The sequence below is a fragment of the Symphalangus syndactylus genome, chromosome 6, assembly GCF_028878055.3.
Source record: "Symphalangus syndactylus isolate Jambi chromosome 6, NHGRI_mSymSyn1-v2.1_pri, whole genome shotgun sequence".
Taxonomy (NCBI): domain Eukaryota; kingdom Metazoa; phylum Chordata; class Mammalia; order Primates; family Hylobatidae; genus Symphalangus; species Symphalangus syndactylus.
In genome coordinates this window covers 98404785-98425065 of record NC_072428.2, presented here as the reverse complement: position 1 = coordinate 98425065, position 20281 = coordinate 98404785, and the positions used below count along the sequence as shown (strand labels likewise).

Genomic DNA, 20281 nt, shown 5'->3' with positions numbered 1-20281 from the left:
ACTCTAAGTGCCTTAGACGCTGAGATAATGCTGCAGCTTTAAAGCTTCTAAGTAAAAATGACAACTCTTCCCTTTAAGTCCTGTCATTTCAGATATGTCCTGGTCTGAAAGTCTGCTCAGACATTCCTGCCTCTGCAGAGTAGCCTGCACTTTCTTCTCATTTTGTAGGCTTGCCTTCCACTTAAAATATTCAGCATCCAATGTAGAGATTATTGTCACTTGCTTCCCCATCTTGAGCAAAATTTTCGCAGAAATGTATAGAGAACAGCTCGTCTCCATCCATACCCTTGCTCTCAGTTCAAACCAAAGTACATCTTTCAAACATGACCGTTTTCCTGCATCTTGCTTGGTAGCTTGTCTGATGGCTTAGTCCAATTTACCAAATCTGTCCAGGAGAACTAGGTGTCTTGATTTAGTTAAATGGACAGAGAAAACACTGAGATTTATCTATCTCCTATTCTTATAACCAGCTTTGATAAAAATCAGAAGTTAAAACCAAGCTCCTGCTGAGTATTAACAGCCCTTCTACAGCTATTTCTGGAAGGGTATTTTTTTAACTTTTATTTTAGGTTTGGGAGTACATGTGAATAGAATGGAATACATTTAGATCTTCCAAAAAATAAAAACTGTTTTCTCTGCAAGGCTTGTGAGAGGAGTTGGAGAGCAACAATTAGTGTTTTATACTCTAGCAAGGGCCTACAATAGTCTTACTTAAAGTTCTCAAAGGAGACAGAAACCTAAATTTGGAAAGCCTTCCTCAGACAGACTAACTGGACATTTTTAAGAAGCTGCTCAGTGAGGTGCGTTCAACTTTGGCAGGCAAGAAGCCACCCAACTTTGCCTGCTTAATCCTCAGCCAGCTGACCACGCAGGAGTAGGACCTTTAGCCATTTCTTCTGCCCGTTCCTGAGCAACACCCACACCCAATACCTCATAAAAACTATATGCAGTTATTCTTTCCAGCTCTAACGATGTCTGTAGATTCTATCTCCCACAGCCCTTGGTCTCAAATCTTATTCTTAGGCGTCTCCCTGGTACTCTTTCTGCTGCCATCTCCCTGAATTTCATTCTTTACCCAATCCTTTCATTTGTAAATTCTGTTGGATGCTCTGCCAGGCTTTTGTTTTCTGTTTTCTGGTTTGTTTTTATTTTTTTTAAACAGTCTTGCTCTGTCACCCAGGCTGGAGTGTAGTGATGCGATCATAGATCACTTCTGCCAGGCTTTTGAATCACCTTCTCCCCAAAATGTTGCCTCTCATATTATCCAACTTGGCCTCACTAGACACAGGTGCAGCAAGTGATGCCACCCAGAAACCACTGCTCAACTTCAGCTGAGAGCCCCGAGCCCACTCCTCTCTGAGAGGGAACTGGGCAGACTTGCATGGCCTGTTCACCTCATTCTTCCCTTGGTTGAGACAGCACCATATGGCTGGCACTTGCTTCCCCATTCCTGCTTGTGCCTAGACCCAACAACCAGCAGCCTCGAAGGATCTAATTTTTAGCTGTCTTCCCATTTCTGGTCTTGGTTTTTCCCTCTGTGCTGGCATCTCAGTGACCATCATTATTGGTGGCTGGCTTATTTGACTCTTTTCTATTATAGCAGATCTGGCTCTCATAATTCAGTGTTAAGTCTAGGAAGGCAGACCTTAGAGACCTTCAAAGCATAAGCCCTTACAGGGGATCTTCTAGTAAAGTTTTCTTGAAATCTTTGTGATTCCTTTAATATAGTTAAAGAAATTAATTTTTGTAAGTATTTTTAGCCCAGTTTATTTGTGAACTACCACAATTTCTGAATAAAAATGATAAGAATAAACACAACATATGGAAATATATTACTTCCACAACATTTCTTCTTTTCTTGCTTTTTCTTTGTCCTCATTCTCTTTTATGGCTAAATAGTACTCCATTATATATAAGTACTACATTTTCTTTATCCATTTATGGGTTGATGGACACGTAGATGGCTTCCAAATTTTGGCTATTGTGAATAGTGCTGCAACAAACATGGGAGTGCAGATTTCTCCTTAATATACTGATTTCCCTTTTTTTGGGTATATACCGAGCAGTGGAATTGTGGATTGTATGGTCGCTCTATTTCTACCTAAACTGCTCTTTGAATTGACATTTCTTTCAAATCATCACAATGGAATATATTCTTTCTATGGAGTCCATTTAAATCATCGCAATGGAATATATTCTTTCTATGGAGTCCATTTAAGTGGTGGTGAAAAGAGAGTGTGGTTTTATAGAAAAAGTGGTTCCTGAGAAGTCACAGACAGCAGAATTGAGCAGGAGTACACATTGAGACAGCAGAATATTCCAAAGCTCTTAAATTGTTGGGTTGATTAAATCTCACAGTACAGAGAACATTGTTTCTAACATTCATGCTTTTGTGTACTTACCTTTCACAGAGGATGTGGTCTCCTGAGGAGTTAATATTTAACTTCCAAGAAACTGATTTATATTCTAAATGCTTGGGAGAGGGATGCTCTTTGGAGTAAACCTGATAAATTTTCTTGCAAACAAATGGCCACTCGTTGATTTTTTTTTTTTATAAAGGCAGATATTCACATAGCCTGTATAAAGAAAATTAAATGCACCAGGAGTTAAATATTTCATGCATTACTCTGCTGTTTTGCTGGTAAGTTCTTTATAATACAACATGCATATCAGCAAGTGACTGAGATTTGTTCTTTATATGAAACAGCCTCTGGCTGGAATGAAGAATTTTCAGCTATTTGGTTTGTGATAATATACCTTCCCCTGCACTGATAGCAAGTGGAAAATACAATTCTTCATGTCATGTCCATCTCTATTTCTCATTTTCATGGTTCTGTTATGATTACAGAGAGCCTGGATACATTGGCAAAATATATTTTGAAATGTGGCTAGGAAGATTATAGTAATCTGTGACATGTTGGGAGTGATGCCCTTTGGATTTGGTAAATCTGAGCCTTTTGCCTTCCCAATCCACATGCTCAGGCCCTTGTTTGGGGGAAGCACAAGCTATAGAAAAGAATGATTCATAGATGCAGCTGGGAGGAAGACAGAGGAGGTAGCTTCAACTAGCTAGCACCCACACAGCCCATCATCATCATCATCATCGTCATCATCCTGCTCCCTGACTAATCGCCAAGATGAAACAATAAGATGGCCATCCTCTAGGATGTCACTTCTGAAACTCTTTTCAGAAAAAGCACTTCAGATTGATTGTGAATAGGCCATGCTCCCCGTGGCAGAAATACTAGTGTTCACTAAATATTCCACCCACACCCCAACATTTCCCAGACTCTCTGGTGATTGGAGTCATTGACTACTTCTGCTCAATGGGTTGTGAGCGAAAGATCAAGTGTGTGCATCACTTCTGGTTGGAGGAAGGTAAGAGCAGGAGAGCATGGGGACTTTGGAAGACATTTGTTGAGTCGGCAGCATCACAAAATGGTGGCATCTCTGTCAGCCTCGAGCAGAGGTGCCTGCACACCCACACTGGACAATAGAACAGGCCAAGTATCAATTGTATTATGTTAAGCACTGAGACTTCTAGGTCAGTTTCTTACTGGAGTAGAACGTGAATAGTACCCCATGGACTTCTACCATGAGGTTAATTCTCTCTCCTGCTCTCTCTTCTCCCTGCACTACTACCCTTCACACTCATTAGGAAAGGAGTACACATTGAGATTTTGACCTGTGCACTGCGTCCCTACCCTGACTGGTTCATACCATTCAGCAAGCATAGCAGGGTTTATCTTTGAAATGTGACACAATATTTTTCAAAGTGACTAGCCTGCCTGGCATTTCAAAATGCTATTTTTTACTATTAAATGGCTGCCATTTTGCCATGTGTTGCTTTATTGACAAGTGGATAAGGTATAGCATGTTTAGAATATTAATATCCTGAAGGGCCTTTTTTTATTGAAGTTTTTAATAAACTATTTCCAATCCTTACATCTTCTCAGTGCTATTTGTAGAAATCTCAGTTTACAGGAAGATAAATAGAGCTAGAGCTTGTTTCAGTGACTCTACAAATGTTTCTGAATATGTTGCTCTGAAGACCCATATTCAGAATTAAATTTTCATTTCTCAGACTTCACTTTTAGAGCAGTTTCCTACTTTCCATTTTTGTTTTTAAATGGAACTTTGTTTCTGTTTTCTAATCTGAAGGGAATCAGCTGAGAAGTGGACTTTGTGAGGAAGGAAGAGGCCTGTCCCTGTGGTTTGGCCTGCCCCTCTCTCCTCCCTGCTTTCTCCAGATTACCTGTTTTGTGGGAGAGTGAGAAGAATAGAAGCTGGGGCTGAGCTCAGCCAGAGTTCTAGTATGATTCACGGAGATGGGAAAGTAGGAGGGGTAGACTAACAATATTGGACTCTCATCCTGTTCTCTACCTTAATCTTTGCTATTCTGCATTAGAAATAAATTATTATAATGCCTAAGACAATAAATTAGGCATAATTTACAATTATGCTAAAATAATATTTTAGCATAAACAAATTTATGCTAAAATAATGGTCAGTGTTAACCACCTTCTATTTATTCTGACTATAAGGTAAGTTAAGTATGTGCCCTTTGGCTGCACCAACATATATATAGAGAATTATCTAGAAAAACCAAAAAGGATAGATTAGTTTTGAAGAGAAGTCTATGTCGCCACACTATTTACTAATTTAGGTTCGGCCATGACCTTGTAATGAGACCTGCACATTTGGATCATCAGTCCTCCTAAATGTGCATGTTAGTATGTTTCTGGTTGCAAGAAACAGCCAATCTCAGTTTATCTTAATTCATTACTGCAGATATCTATGGCTATATAATAAATCATTCCTAAATTTTGTGACTTAAAACAACAACAATTTATTTTTTCTTATAATCCTGAGGGTTGGCAGGATGGTTCTTCTGTTGCATGTCATTTAAAAAGTCACTGGCTCAGCTATTTTTAGCTGGGAGCTCAGCTGGGGCCAGAGAGTCCAGGATGGTCTCTCATCTCCCGGGATCTCTTTCCACTGGCTTCTCATCATCAGTAGTATGGCTCATACTTCCCAGAGGGAACATTACGAGAGGATAAGCTGCAGTGTGCAAATGGTCATCACACCTCTGTTCACATATTGCTTGCTAAAAATCCCACTGGCCAAAGCATGTGACATGGCCAAGCCCACAGCCATTGTGAGAGTTGACTATGCAAGGGCATGGATACTGGGAAGGGTGCTTCCTGGGGCCACCAGTGCGACAGTCTACCTACCATATTAATGAAAGTTTGTTGTAGAATACACAAGACTGGAGAAAGACAGGAAGATGTCTCAACCTCAGTCACTAGTGTGGCAAACTTCACAGAGAATTGGAACATTGTTTGGGGTACCAAGAGATTTAGAGGCCTGGTTATTGTAGTGCAAGAGTAGTAGGTGCTTGTTATCACCTATCCAGTGTTCTGGTGATGTCATGGCCACTCAGCTCTTCTCTGTCTCTGTTTCTATTGATCCTCTGCTGCCCACTGGCTTCATTTTGCACTCGATGCCTCATATCTTTTGCTTACTCATGCTTGCTCCTACTGCCTTGCCTCTATTTGACCTTTGGCTTTTGTTCCTGCTCCAAACCGCTGACTCACTCTCTGTCTCACATTCACCCTCTCTATGAGAAAGGAATTTGTTACCACTTGGTTGGTCACTCTTCAGGGCCTCACAAGCAGCCAAGTCAACTCACAGGCTCTATGTGGCTCCCTGCCTTTGTTCAGACAAAGGCTGAACACCCACCCTGATTCTTTTTGCCTTGGTCAGAATGATGAGGTCAATGCAGAAGAAAAACTGTGAGCATGGCAGGCATTCAGGGTGGAGCAGTCTCCTCCCCACTCTGTTTGGTGAATTGTGATTGGATTGGAAGGTGGGATGAAGAAGGAAATTCCCTTTCGTTTGCAAAGAACTAGTTCGTTCCTCTTTTTCCCCAACCATCTTTCCTTTTCCAATCAGCTCTCTCATCCCAGAAGCCAATCCTGACAACTGTCATCAGATATCTGGCTGGACAAGCCTGGAAAGTGTGGAACAGGTGCCATCCTCGGTCAGGGTTGCTATTAGTCTCACACACATGAGCTTTTCATTAACCGTGCTTCATCGTTTGTCTTAGATCTCGCAGTTACATCATTGCCTCATATTGTTCTATTTTCTTTCTTGTTACTGCTGTGCTAAGTAAAAGAGATGTGAAAAATCCTGTATTCAAATGATCATTTGTGTTGCAAATAACTGGATTTCATTCAAAAAGACCTTGGTATTTTTGATAATCTAATGTCAGTGTCCCATAAGCTTTTTAATAATTTTCTAAATCTAAAATGTCCTTAAATTATTGCTTAATATATTTTTTATGTTTCTTTATGCCTGAACTCTCTCTGGAAGGATTCACAAAACTTGGTAATAATGACTGCTTCCTAAGGGAGAAAGGGGGTTGCTGGTTGCTTACTTTGCATTCTATGGTCTTTTGTACTTTATGAATATTGTACCGTGTGCACACACTGCCTACTTGTAAAATTAACTTTTTAAAGTACATCTTGTCTACATTGTCTTAAATTGTTATTCCTTTAGAAGGCCAAGGCCCACATGTGGTAGAAGTCCATGGGGTCCTATTCACATGGAATCTGGTGTGAAGAAGCTCCTAAAGTTGTGCCATGGGCAGCACTGTGAAGATCTTCCATAGATATTCAGAAACCATTAGAGGTTTTCTTTTTTTTAGCATCAGTAACTAAACTTGGTAATTCTGTTTGCTTATTGACTAATTACAAATTAAGAGGATATAGGAAGGAGGGAAATGCCAGGGACCTCTCTGGGTGTGGCAGTGTGAGATGGCTAAAAGCTCTAGAACCTTCCAGAACTGGAGCTCTAGATCTGGTACTTCACATATCACATGACACTTAAGCAGGTGACACCATCCTACACCTTGAATTCCTTATCAGTAAGTTAAGAAATGTAATAGAAGTTACCTTCTGGAATTGTTGGGAAGATAAGTTAATGCCTGGAGGAGACTCATCGCTGTGCCTGGCACATGGAAAAGGCTCCGTGAATGGTAGCCATTATGACTGGATTATTTTCTTGTCTGTTAAATGGGTAGAAATACCCGTTTTTCTGTTTTCTGGGGTTTTTGTGAATATCAAATAAGATCATTAGTTATAGTGCTCTGAGGAGTAGAGATTTTGAGCTATTATCAGGATGTTGTTCCATTATCTGTTATTTGGGTAAAAACCACGTGTTTATTGTTCACCATTCCTTAGGTACTAGTCCAGGTTCTAGTTACTACATTCCTGGTAGAGGCTCTACTGTGGAAGATTCCTTTAGACTAGGAGGAAATTAGAAACATGGTCCTTAAAGCTTCTCACAGTTTGTCTTGTTTGATCATTATCATCTCTATAGTCCTATTATCCCAGACTACTTTTTTCTGAGGTGCACTAATGATTGTGTAGTGGTGTAGATGTAATTGACTCTGTTGATGTGTTAATTATTAGTCATCATTGCACAGTCTCAGACTTAAAATCTGCGATTGAAAAGCACAGCATGGCTAGAGATGTGCATTTGTGTACTTCTTCCTTAAGATAAATATTTGAAATATAAAAAGTGACCATCCCCAAGTTGACTGCTGAAAAATGTCTTTCACAGTCAAGATGATGTCATACCCACTTAGTTATCCAGTCACTGAGGCGAGCCACTGATGAGGCATCAGAGCAATAGTTAGTGTGTCAAAGGGCATCTAGTCACATAAGCATATTTGTTTATCTGCTTGGAGAGTGTAGATCATGTTATGTGTTCAACCAGCATGGAACCCATCCATGCTGGGATGCCAAAAAGCCCAAATAGAGGAGAATGAAATGGCGAGTAATGCATGGCCTTCGAATTCTGGTAGAGAGCTGATTTTTTTAATTAAAATAATTTCCTCCTTCATTTGAGAGAAAAAGAAAGGTTTTATTTTCTTTCTAAAGACAAGACTTCTTAAGTAAGCAACAGGAGAGCTGTTTCTCTCCGGCTTGATGTGAATCATTTGTCAAAACTATAGGATTTTCTTTTGAAATACATAGTAAGTAATGCAGGGGAATATTTGCTCTGTGATTTAATATGAATTTGAGGCAAAATAAATAAGGGAACCTTGAATTGCATTTCTTTTCAATGATGAAAAGTTTATCAAAGAAGGGAACTTTTCCCCCTTCTGTTTCACAGGTTCCATAGGTAACATACGAAAAGTTGCTTTGAATGGAGTTAAATTAAATGAGATATGAAAAGGCTTTGCTGTTTATCATTACTCTCAGTCCTTTTAGCAATATGTGTGATTTTAAATATAAGGGTGATCTATTTTTCAGAAGACGAATCTACCATTTATCTCATTCAATCATGCTTTAAAATATGTATGGCAAATATTTTTTGTACATTGTAAGCTATATTGTACTAACATACTCCTTAGCCTTGATTAAAAATCATGCTGCTATTTCAAATTGGGATTTTATTCATCGTAGTATAATTACATTAACAATTTAGTTTTAGTTCATGATTCTCACTTAATGAAGAATGACCATCATTTTTCCAAGGTAAAGTACAAGGCAGATGGGCTCCTACTGAGTCAAAGAATTGACGTCAATATCGAGAGTGCAAAGCGGTAGTTTTTCTTTGTGCAGTGTGCAGAGTACATTACTCTCATCGAGAGAAATCTCAGTCTTCTGTAGCTCTATTTGATTTTCAGTTTGATTGAGTGCTGGGGACTTAATGATGTCCTTAGGCATTTGGATTTTCACCTATAAGGGCATACGTTGCAAGAGTGAGTGATTTTCCATGGGCAGGAGCCAGAGAATGGGCTGGACCATTGCTTCATCCTCCTCTAACAGAACCTACACTAGAGACGATTTGTGGCTAATGGTGCAGTTCTACTTAAAACTTCTGAGGAGAACCCTCATCTTCAGTTATCATAGTTCATGACCTCCCAGCAGTATGAGGATTTATTAACTCATTTCTCTTTAAGTAAGTGCTTTCAATTTTTCTTAAAAATGCAATTTTTTTCTTTATAAAACACTGTGATTTGATGTGTAATAGTTTACTCCATGTATGCTCTGAAAAAGCATAGAGGTTGATTGATACTTTCTTTTATATGAATTTGTCTAATGATTTTCTCTATATTGGAGGGTGAATAGTTAATACATCCAGGCAAAATACATGAAGAACTTACAACAGAAATTGTATGTAGCTGTTTAAGATCTTACAGGTGTTACAATTTATTAGTACATCTATTGGAAAGTATATTAGTTCTCCAGCCCCTGACTGGAGAACTTGGCACTTAAGTCCAATAATCTCCATTAGCATGACACAGAAATCAGACAAATAAACCATTTTCCTTTTCAGAGTTTGGCTCTTTTGTTTTATCTCAATATGTATAATATGTAAGATCCGCATGTTTTCAATGCTATTTGTGTATGTTTATTTTTAACTTCCCTAAAGCTTATGTGAATTCAAAATTAGTGTTTCAACCAAAAACTAATGAGAGACCTAATTAAATTTGACTAAATGATCTAGATGTGCTTTGCATACACAGAAAGATAGTCTGGTTTGTATTTGTTCAGAAATGGTTGAGTGAGCTTCTATACCTGTGTCTCAATGCTTAATGGATATGAATGTTTGGATATTATAATATGGAAAGACATTTCCTGGCTCTTAAATGAAGCCAAATAATATGGATGTTTTATTCACAAAATAATATTTATGTAAGTATAATGTTTATGTTTAGCATATTCTTTTTTTGTTTTTTGTTTTTTTTTTTTGGAGATGGAGTCTTGCTCTGTCACCCAGGCTGGAGTATAGTGGCACAATCTCGGTTCACTGCAGCCAAGCAATTTTCCCACCTCGGCCTCCCAAGTAGCTGGGATTACAGGCACCCACCACCATGCCCGGCTAATTTTTGCATTTTTTAGTAGGGATGGGGTTTCACCATATTAGCCAGGCCAGGCTGGTCTCAAACTCCTGACCTCAGGTGATCCACCCGCCTCGGCCTCCCACAATGCTTGGATTACAAGCGTGACCACACCCGGCCTGGCATATTCTTTTAAAATTTGTTTTGCAAGAAGTGTCCTACTACAGTTTTAATCATGTTCAAACCAGAACTTGATTGCTAGCAAAATATGTTATTAGGATTATTTCATTTTCCTTTTGACATTTAAGCACTATTCCACACACAGATGTGATCATACAACTAATTTGATCATATTAACAAGAGATTGGTTTTTAAACCAAGCAGTATAAATATAAGTACAGCCTTGGGTAGATCATAGTCAAACTATCCAAACGCAACCTCAACTTCAAAGATTGTAAAGTTTCCTTTTCTTTCCCCTTTTCTCCTTTCATTTTTTTTCCTCCAAATATTTATTTACTACCTACCATGTACCAGGCACTGTGACGGGCTATGAGGATGCAGTGGGGGATAGGACAGATGCCATCCCTGCCCTGAGGAGACTTGCAGTTTATTGGAAAAGATGGACATCATAAAATATACAATTATACAGATAAAAATTACATAAATAATTCAGTACTTCAACTTGTGGGAGGTACAGCAGTTTATAATAATAACATCCCTCCCACCTTCTTGAGAGAGTCATTGGTTGCCCCACCTCTCTTCATGAATGAGAGGACATGATTAAACCTATCATTTCAGGTAGGAGTTTGCTGTGGGATAGATCTCAATCTTCTATTAATATGTTTGTGTTCATGCTCTCCATTTTGCAATGGACACTTCCAATATGCAAGGCAGGCTATATTAGGTGTTGGGAGAGGGCTACAAAGATGACAGAGACAAAATCCTTTCCTGGAGGAGTAGAGAGCATGTATAAAATATGTGTACACACACAGTCTATTTATTAATAATACCTATATATGTGATGTTTAAAACAAGGAATTTCAGGGATTCAGGGGTGGTGGCGAAATAACTTCTAGTTTGGGTGATCAGCTAATGTTTCCTGGAGGTGACCTTTTAACTGATCCATAAGAAATAAATTAGACTTTGATAAGAAAATATGGTGGATAAAGGCAAATGAAATAGAATAAACAAAGACAAGAAGGCAGGAAAATTTGAGGCATGTCGAAGGACTGACACAAGAAAGAAAAACAGAAATGAATCATCAAACCAAAAAATGGTTATATGGAAATAAAAGGAAGTCAGGTTTGTAGGAGGAATTAAGCCCAGATGACTCAGGTTTTTAAGTACTTGTTTAAAGATACATTGGACTTTATTTGAGGGATCACATATGGCTACTCCCAATATTTAACCAGAGAAGGCCTTCCAGAAAAAACTAATCAGCACTGTGAAGGAGGGTGACTACAGCGAGGAAGGCCCGAACTCAGAGCCCAGCTAGGTTCGTTGCTATAATCTAGGTGGGAGATGGGGAAGACCTGAACAGTCAGTGCTCATCTGGTAAATTAGTGTTTTGGCTTTGAAGCAAATTTACAACAATCCCCTGAACTTTCCCAGAGATAATCTGTAGAATGGAGAAGCCACTAGGCTACCCCTCTAAAGTCACAAAGTGATTGCTTTCTAACCAGCTTAAAAGCCAAGTTTTCCTGATCTGTTGGGAAAGACATGATAGCCTCTGAACCCTCATAATACAAATACCATTTAAAATGGAAAAATCGTAAGGATGGTAGACAGATTATGCTTCACATCACTACTAATATCTCTGAACTGATTTTAGCTGATTTATGAATAAATGATTATTCCAGTCTTGAGAGTTAAATATTTAAAAGTTAACTTTCTTTTAGAGTTCGTGTATAATACAGGGCTAGTTCTCTGTGCTGCAGACTTCCGCTCTTCATTTCCTTCTTTTTAATACATTATAATTATTATTCCTACTCTATCCTTTTTCAGTTTCCCGCATGAAAATTACTTAAACGTTGCACACAACGTTTCACAAAATCTTTTGTGAAAGAAGAAAAGGAAATTCAGTGTGTGGGTCTCAGCAGGAGTTAAGCTAATGCAGCTTAAAATAATGCCGAAAAAGAAGCGCTTATCTGCGGGCCGAGTGCCCCTGATTCTCTTCCTGTGCCAGATGATTAGTGCACTGGAAGTACCTCTTGATCGTAAGTATTAACATTTTAAAGCTGTTAGGCCCAGGAGTCAAAGCCTCCCAGCATTTATCATCACTCTGAACTGCGTGAATGGAGAAGGTGTCTGTGTGATACTGAAAAGCTAATCAAAATTAATTTGGCTTTTACCTTCAACACCTGGTGTTTATAAAGATTCACACTGTAGAAGTGGCCATTGAAATGGTCAGACTCACAATTCCCTCCCTGTCATTCTCCTTCTTCCCCCTCAGGTGCCTTTTGTCTGCCCTGCTGGGGATGGCCTGAGAAGGATTGAGTTGTGCAAGCTGCCTGATCTTCCCAACAGGCGGCTCTTTAGAGAAGCAGTCCTGCAAGAAAACTATATGAGCCACTTTAAAATGATCATGGAGACCTCCCCACTCATCCCCTCACCACTTTACTCTTGCCCGTCATATGCTGTGGGTGGTCTGCAAAGATGAGGGGAGGCTCCTTCTGCCAACTCCGTGCCCCTCAGAATCCCTAAACCACCCCATAATTCATTTTTCTTGCTTCAGACAAGGCGCATCTCACTTTCCAATTTTGAATCTTAAATGTAAGTCTAGAACTAGGAAAGGTATCTTATCTAGAGCCTAACGAATAGTCTTATTTGGTTTAAACAATGTGGTCAAATGCCAAAATGCAACTGCTGAAAATACAAGTAATATGCCAAAACACTAAAATGGAGCACACAACAGCTACTGTATTAGCTCTCCATTTTCCTAGTGGTAAATATATACTGTGCTCTCTCTGCTCTGGGTGGCCTGTTTGTGAAAAATAAAGATAATGTGAAAAATAAAGATAAGTTCCACCCGGTCACTTTTCCTGCAAATGGAAAGCAAAATTTCAAATCTGGACAATTACTGTACTTCAGAATCGATTTCTCCTTTATCCCTCATCTGCATGACCTCTTTGAAGCCATTAGCTTCCTGAATAGAATATCTGTTTGGCAAGCTTTCCAAGGTGCAAGGAAGATAGCACTTTCCTGGGTCAATTCAATTGTTGGGATGTCATTTTTATTTATTTTTTATTATTATTATTATTGCCATAGAGGTTGCAACTGCCAGTGGGAAGACATTAAGGAGAGATGTGGTTTGTCCCACACTTTGTTGACTTTTTGCTGTGCTTCTATAAAGTACAATAAAATGCAATGCTTTTCTTATTTAAAAAAAAAATTCATCCAATGACCTTAATTTCAATTTTCAAAAAAATATACAATTGCTTAAGCCCATTGGAGTGGGAATGCCTAAGTAAGCATTTGCCCTGACAGATACACAGGAGGGAAAGAAAAGCATTTGAGAGAAATGCTTTTGCTCTCTCTCATATTAGATATATTCCCCCTTAATCTGACTGTTCAGTCTATTAATCAGAGGGAAACAGTCACCTATGGCTAACTCAATTATCACTGCTAATGGAGAACAGGGATAACCATGATGAAAAGAAAGTCACAGAAAAACCCAGGTGCTCCTATATTAACCTCTGCAAGTAGTAACGACAGAAACAGCACTGTGGAATGATTTGAATTGCATGCTAATGTAATTTCTTCCCTGCCCCTATTTCTTACATCGTTTCTCGGCTACATGAACATCTCCTTGGTATGGGCACCAGCAACCTCTGAGTGATTGAGAAATTATGAAGCAGAAATCTGCTAACAGTCTAAAAAGTTCAATTAATGACTTTGGAGATTAACAATAGAAATATAAAAATCTAAAATTAGTGTTGGACTTGGCTTGCATGGGCATTATCACTGTAGCAATGTCCCGTTGTTAGGTATTATTACCATATGCATAGTGATGTCTGGGATAATACGACCAGACACTACACAGTATGTGACAACTCAAATTAATTGTAGATTTCAGCTATTTTTCAAATTGAACATAATTACTTGTCCAGCACAACATATATGGAATGGAATTCGTCATTCCTATTCCTGGAAGAACTCTTTTGCCTACAGCATTGCTTTTGTTCTTCCATATGTTTATGTGGGAAAGCTGCTGCAAGATTAAAGGAAACCGTTAATGCAAATTTCTTCCTCTTGCAACTTCACAAATTCAACCTTCACTATACAGGTTTTCTTAGATCAAATCAAATAGACAAGATGCCCCTTTATCTTCAGAGTTCTAACGTTCTTATTATTAACATCTGATTTTCTTTAATCCTCTTTGCCCACTTACCTGCTGATATTGATGGGGAAAAAGCAAAACTTCTTGAAGACTGTAAGTGTCCTTCTATAAATTACTAGGCAGTGTGAAAATGTGACAATGTCTTTGCTTTTTGAATTAATACTGTGATTTAAATGCACAATTTCATGTTTTGTGACCTTTGTCTTTCTAAGCACGTGTGTTTACTGTAGCTAAGCATTGTATTTCAATACCAAGAAGCAGTTGTAATGTATTATCTGCATGAATTCTGAAAACTTGGCTATTACTCTTTCTTTTACCAGTATGCTGCTCTGCTAACTTCCAAGCTTTATTCACATCTGATGTAACTCAATGAGAAAATTCTCAAACTTTAGAGAGAATGCTGATCTGTTGTAAAGGCTAATTAATGCTTTCTGGAACAAAGATAGGTCTTTTCGTGTCTTTTAGAAGGTGGGTGCAGGCAAAAGCTTTACACAAGATGGCAGCTATATGTCCTTTTATACTTCTTTAGCTTTCATGACTATGTAGCTAGTATTTCTAGGTGCCATCAGTAGACTAACCCAGCGAATTTGAATCTTATCTTGAAGTGGACAAAAGATAAGCAGCTCCCACTCACATGGTTTTTGAGTGGCTTGATCTAAGCAAAACTTTCCATTGCCTTTGACAGTTAGGTGGCATTTATCACCTAGTTTAAAAATAGTCAATTTTCAGGCATTTGATAATTTCCTTTGATGTTACGTTAATCAGGAAAATTATGTAAAATCACTTTTTTCTTACTACTCAAAAGCATTTGTTAATTAGCAGGTGACTGAAGCACTGATTAAGGAGGTATATCCAGACAGTAAATTCCTGGCAGTTAGGAGTGACATCTGAGCCAGCTCTGCTGCAGACCTGTGAATAGAAGCTCTGCCTTTGAAGCCACCAGATTTGCACCTGTTTCACTCCCAGAAAAGCACAGGGAATTAACTGAGTCACTCCTAAGAATCCCCTCCCTCACTCCCTATGGCCACTATACCTTGGATGTGGAATTCCAGGCTTCCTTCCATTATCCCAAATTCTATATACTTCCAGAGCCTGAAGGATCATTCAAAGGTGAATCTGGTCCAAATAAAAATGATTATGATAATAATTTTAAAATAGCTGATGTTATTGAACTATTATAGCATTGGTATAAACTAAGAATTTTATAGAAATTATTTTCTTAATCCCAGTAGCTATCCTAGGTGGTAGATACTACTTTTAAACTTTATTTTCCCTCTCAGGAAACTAGGGCTTATAGAAGTTAAGAAATTGGCTTGAAATCTCACAGCTAGTAAGAAACAGACCAGTGCTTAACAATCAGGCCACGTTGGAAACTGACAAGGCTAGAAAAATGAGGATTCCATATGCATGACGGAGGTGGGAAGGGCAGCTGGAAAGACAAGGAGGGGGATGGGATATTCCAAAGGGAAGGGAAACTGACACTGCCCAGTACCCTGCATATAATAGTACACAATAAATGATAACAGTAATGAGGCTAGCTTTTGATTTGTGCTTTAGCTGTTATTTGAATATTTAGTAAAAGATGTCTTGTGGATGGCAATAAGACTAGAAGACAAGATAAGAGGACACAACCGGGTTTATAGATTTGTAAGACTGAAGATGTGGAGGTGATACATTTAGCTCTAGCAACAATTAACCACAAGAGAGACAAGAACAGTGGGCAGTTACTGAGCTTTGAGAAATGTTTGGTTGGCAAGTGGAAGAAGTTTCACAGAGGAAGCAGAGGTATGGGCAGAGAGGAAAGGGAAGATCCAGAAGACAAAAAACTTAAATGAGCCAGAATGTCAAATGCAGCAGGAAAGGAAAGAACAGTGAGAATCCAAGAGAGGGCCTTGGTGGAATTTCCCGGATGCAGAGGAAAGGTGCTGTGGTATGGCCACTGCATTGCACAGCTCCAGGGGTGCCAAGCACATTGTCGTCTCCCTCAGGACTTTTCAGCCTCAGCACTATGGACGTTTGAGACCAGATAAGTCTTTGTTGTGTGGAATTATCCTGTACATTGTTAGATGTTTAGCAACATCCCTGGCCTCTATCTACAAGTTGTCGCTATCACCACCACCCGTCAAGACCATTGAAATGGCCTCCAGATATGGCCAAATGTCCCTGGAAGGGTAGAGACAAATTGCCCCTGGTTGAGAACCACTGGTCTACATAAACAGCTCTCCATGGAGTTGTGCAAGCAGTGGCTTCTTACCAGGAGCCAGTTGAGAGAGTTTAGGTCTCTGCTTTGTGCCTTCCTAGTCAAGCCATTTTGCTGCCCTGAGTAAGAAAAAAAGAGGTTGTAAAAAATTATTCTTTAGTCCCTTCCTGTCATAACACTAATTCTGATCTCACAAGAAGAAGGACATGGTGATCTTAGAACGCCTTGAAGAGCATTAGTGGTCCAGATACAGCTTTCTTCAGATTAGATTGTTCTGGGTCAGAACAGTTTCCCCATAGGATTTGATAATAAAAGATCAGATAACACTTTGAAGAGTAAATGGGAACACTGTCCCCTAGGACAGAGAACTTCCTCAATTCCATTTATCTTCTAAATAAGACTCTTTCATCTTTGTTCCTAATTCACTTACCTCCTGGCTCTGATAAGAGATGTCATATCTCCAATTTAACAGTCTGTTTAATAGTAACTTCTCAAATGTATTTGTTCCCAACATATATTGATTTATATGAGCACATACTAATGACCTAAGTCTGTTACTCTTTCTTAAGAAAGATACAAATTTATCATAACTTAAATTGCTTTGAAAAACATCATTTGAACCAAAGGAATCAAAAGAATTTCTCATTGTTACATCAGAAAAGAAACTGTCTTAATATTAGGCTTGTATTGATAATTATTTCCCCAAACTTTTAGTGTGGGAAAATGAACTTTGCAAGTGCACATAGTTACCAAAAGAAAGTTAAAACTTGACTTCGCAGTTTTAGCAGACCTTTAGCAGAAAAATCTACTGAAGTATGTGCTGCTACACTAGAAATTACTAAAAATACTTGAAGCATATTTAGTCTAAGGTAAGTGATTTTGATACAGGAAAAAATAGCTACTATTATGATTTTAAATTATTTATTTTTTTTACGTTTTTTTTTTCTACAATTAAGTGGTACAACCTCCAACCATCACCCAACAGTCTCCAAAAGATTACATTATTGACCCTCGGGAGAATATTGTAATCCAGTGTGAGGCCAAAGGGAAACCGCCCCCAAGGTGAGTATGCATTCTGCTTTGTTATAGTACTGAGAATAAATCAGGAAATCTCTCTGAATAGAGAAATATGTTTGGGAATTTCCATCCAACAAGGCAGACTGTGTAGAGCACTTCCTTTTTTAGTTGGATATTTCTCACTGTGACTCATTAGATTGCCCTTTGGTTCGTCTATCCCAGCCCATTTCAGCCCTTCAAAGATACTGAAGGTAACTTCTTGGGTCCTGCATATCCCTAAAGTCTCACCTGTAGGTGTATTGTTTTGTCTCTCTGCTTAATTAGAGCCCATTTTTTCTTCTTGAAAACCCAGATTATTGCATTCCCGTGCCCATACTTTTCTGCAAAATGTTTATACATTGTGAGGAGTTATGGAAATAGCCTTTTGATTCTGGTTTTGATACTGATGGCCATAAGGCACAGGCAAATCCCTTTTGTCTGGGCTTTAATTTCCTCATCTATAAAGAGGTTGAATTTGATGACTTCCAAGATCTCTGCTGACTCTGTAGCAGTTTATAAAATAGTCCTAAATGGTTTTCCAAACTTGGCAGAGTTCAGTCATGATAATTCATGCCATTTGGATCTTGCATAGCATTTTAGATCACTGCAAAGCATTTTAGAGTTGGGAGAGATATTAGAGATAACCCAGTCCAAACAATACATTTTATAGATGGGAAACTGATGCCTGGTAATGCTAAGTAACTTATCAAGGCCCCACAGTGGATGATCTGTAACTTCTCCAGTCATATATGGAAGTTTTGGAGAGTTGGGTTATTGTTATTAAAATGTAATATGGATTTTTAAGTAATAAAGTAGTGAAAGTTTCTGGTTATTTTATTTCCAAGTTTGTCTATTACAGACCTTATTAAATTAGCACAAACTGGCCCCCAAGAAAAAATTAACTGGGACTGAATATGTACTATGTCAAAGCTTCCAGCAAAGGTTTGCCTCAAAATAATATATTCGGCTATGTTAACGGAAAGCCTCTCTCACAGAAGGCCTGATATGGCATCCCTTGATGAGGTTTCCTTTCAGTTTCACAATTAATGCCTTCTGTAACTCACTATAAAACAGGATTTATCCTCTTCAGCACTATGGATATATGGAGTGTGATAATATTTTGTTTGGGGGATGGAAGTGTTCTGTGCATTGTAGGATATTTGGCAGCATCCCTGGCCCCTGCCCACAAGATGCCAGTAGCATCCACACCACCACTTCCTGCCCTGGTTGTGACAACAACTGCTATAAAGATAAGCAGTGGGAAGGGAAATCCAAGTGACCCTAGAAAACACTGTGACATTTAGAGATTTGTACCTTTGTATGAGCATTGCCATCATTGATTTGTGACTAGTTGTAAAGTATTTAATTACATGAGCACCGTGACTTTTATATGTCAATCTTTTATAAAAATAAAATGGAGAAAGAGGGATCTCAGTTGACAATTGGGCATACCTCCCAAGGGATTCTCAAAATCATCTCTAGAATTAAAAATTCCCAAAATGTGTTTTATGTAGAGTTACTATTTTTAATAAGCAACATTTAAGACACTCTGGAATTTATATCTCTTAACCTCCTCCCAACCTACACTTCACAATTTGGTAACTTGAAATTTGTCTGATCAATTTTCATCATATATAAATAGTACTTGCAGAGGTCTTGTCACATTTCAGCCCCAAGCAAATTTTTATAGACAGGTTATCAACTCTGTGAACAATGGAGTTTACAGTAAAAATGCTAATAATGCTCTAAGAGAGTGTACCTGGGAGACCTGCTCCTTCTATTTTCTTAGAAAAATGACAGGCAATTTGTGTGCATGATTTCTTTATTGAGTCAAATTTGGGCTAGTTCTGAAGAAGACAGGTACCTTAAAATGTACAGCCTGCCCTTTTTTCCCAGGTCATGATTCAATGAAACATTTTAGATATGAGAGCTTATTGCTCTCTTACTGAATATTAAAATCTAGTAATTATTTGTAGAAACCCATAAAACTGCTAGGAATTTGTTAAGGTAATCCCATTTTTCTGGACCATTAATACACTTAACCCTTTGTGTGTTGGGCAGCTTTTCCTGGACCCGTAATGGGACTCATTTTGACATCGATAAAGACCCTCTGGTCACCATGAAGCCTGGCACAGGAACGCTCATAATTAACATCATGAGTGAAGGGAAAGCCGAGACCTACGAAGGAGTCTATCAGTGTACAGCAAGGAATGAACGCGGAGCTGCAGTTTCTAATAACATTGTTGTCCGCCCATCCCGTAAGTGGAAACTTGTCAACCAACATGACCCTTTTTAAAGTATTGCTCCAAGACTCAGCGTCTGTGACATCATCCAAATACTATTCAAGAAAGCAGCGGCATTGCTTCCAGTATTTTGACTTTGTTTTGCACGAAAATTATTGCTCCTTTCCACCTTACCCTAGGAAGCTCCTTAGTCCAATGCTTTACCAATCCAATGTATCCTTTACACAAGTCCTGTGTAAGACATCGGGGTTAAAAAAAAAAAAAAAGTGTTTCTTCCCTGAGTTCATCTAATTATTTATTTCTCATGTATCTCCTGTAAAAGTGAAATTCCTACAGCCAAATGGAAATAAATTCATTATGATATGGGTGATCAAGGCCTAAATGCTATTTCTTTAAACATTTTTGTTTCAAAATTTTACTGGAAGGGGAGTGTCCTCACTACCTTGGTATTATTAAGGCTCTTTTTGCAATGGTTAGTACCAAAATCCTCTCAAAAACCTTAAGAGCATGTATTTAAATAACAGTCACATTTTTCAGTTCTGGTCATTTAAAAAAAATCATTACATGTATAATACATGTTCATTGTA

General features: G+C 38.5%; 1 protein-coding gene across 44 annotated transcripts in view; it reads left to right on the top strand.

The window, feature by feature from the left end:
• NRCAM (neuronal cell adhesion molecule) overlaps window positions 1–20281 on the top strand; it is a 320948-nt gene that overhangs the window by 209909 nt on the left and 90758 nt on the right. For 34 of the 44 annotated variants that reach the window (XM_055283686.1, XM_055283664.1, XM_055283662.1 and 31 more), the window contains 4 exons: window positions 11861–12072; window positions 14271–14288; window positions 17352–17457; window positions 19513–19709. In XM_055283686.1, coding sequence (XP_055139661.1) covers window positions 11967–12072; window positions 14271–14288; window positions 17352–17457; window positions 19513–19709 — 427 coding nt within the window. In that variant the 5' untranslated portion in view covers window positions 11861–11966. The remainder of the gene's footprint in view (window positions 1–11860; window positions 12073–14270; window positions 14289–17351; window positions 17458–19512; window positions 19710–20281) is intronic. The other 10 variants (XM_055283659.2, XM_055283698.2, XM_055283656.2 and 7 more) reach the window with 1 other exon arrangement.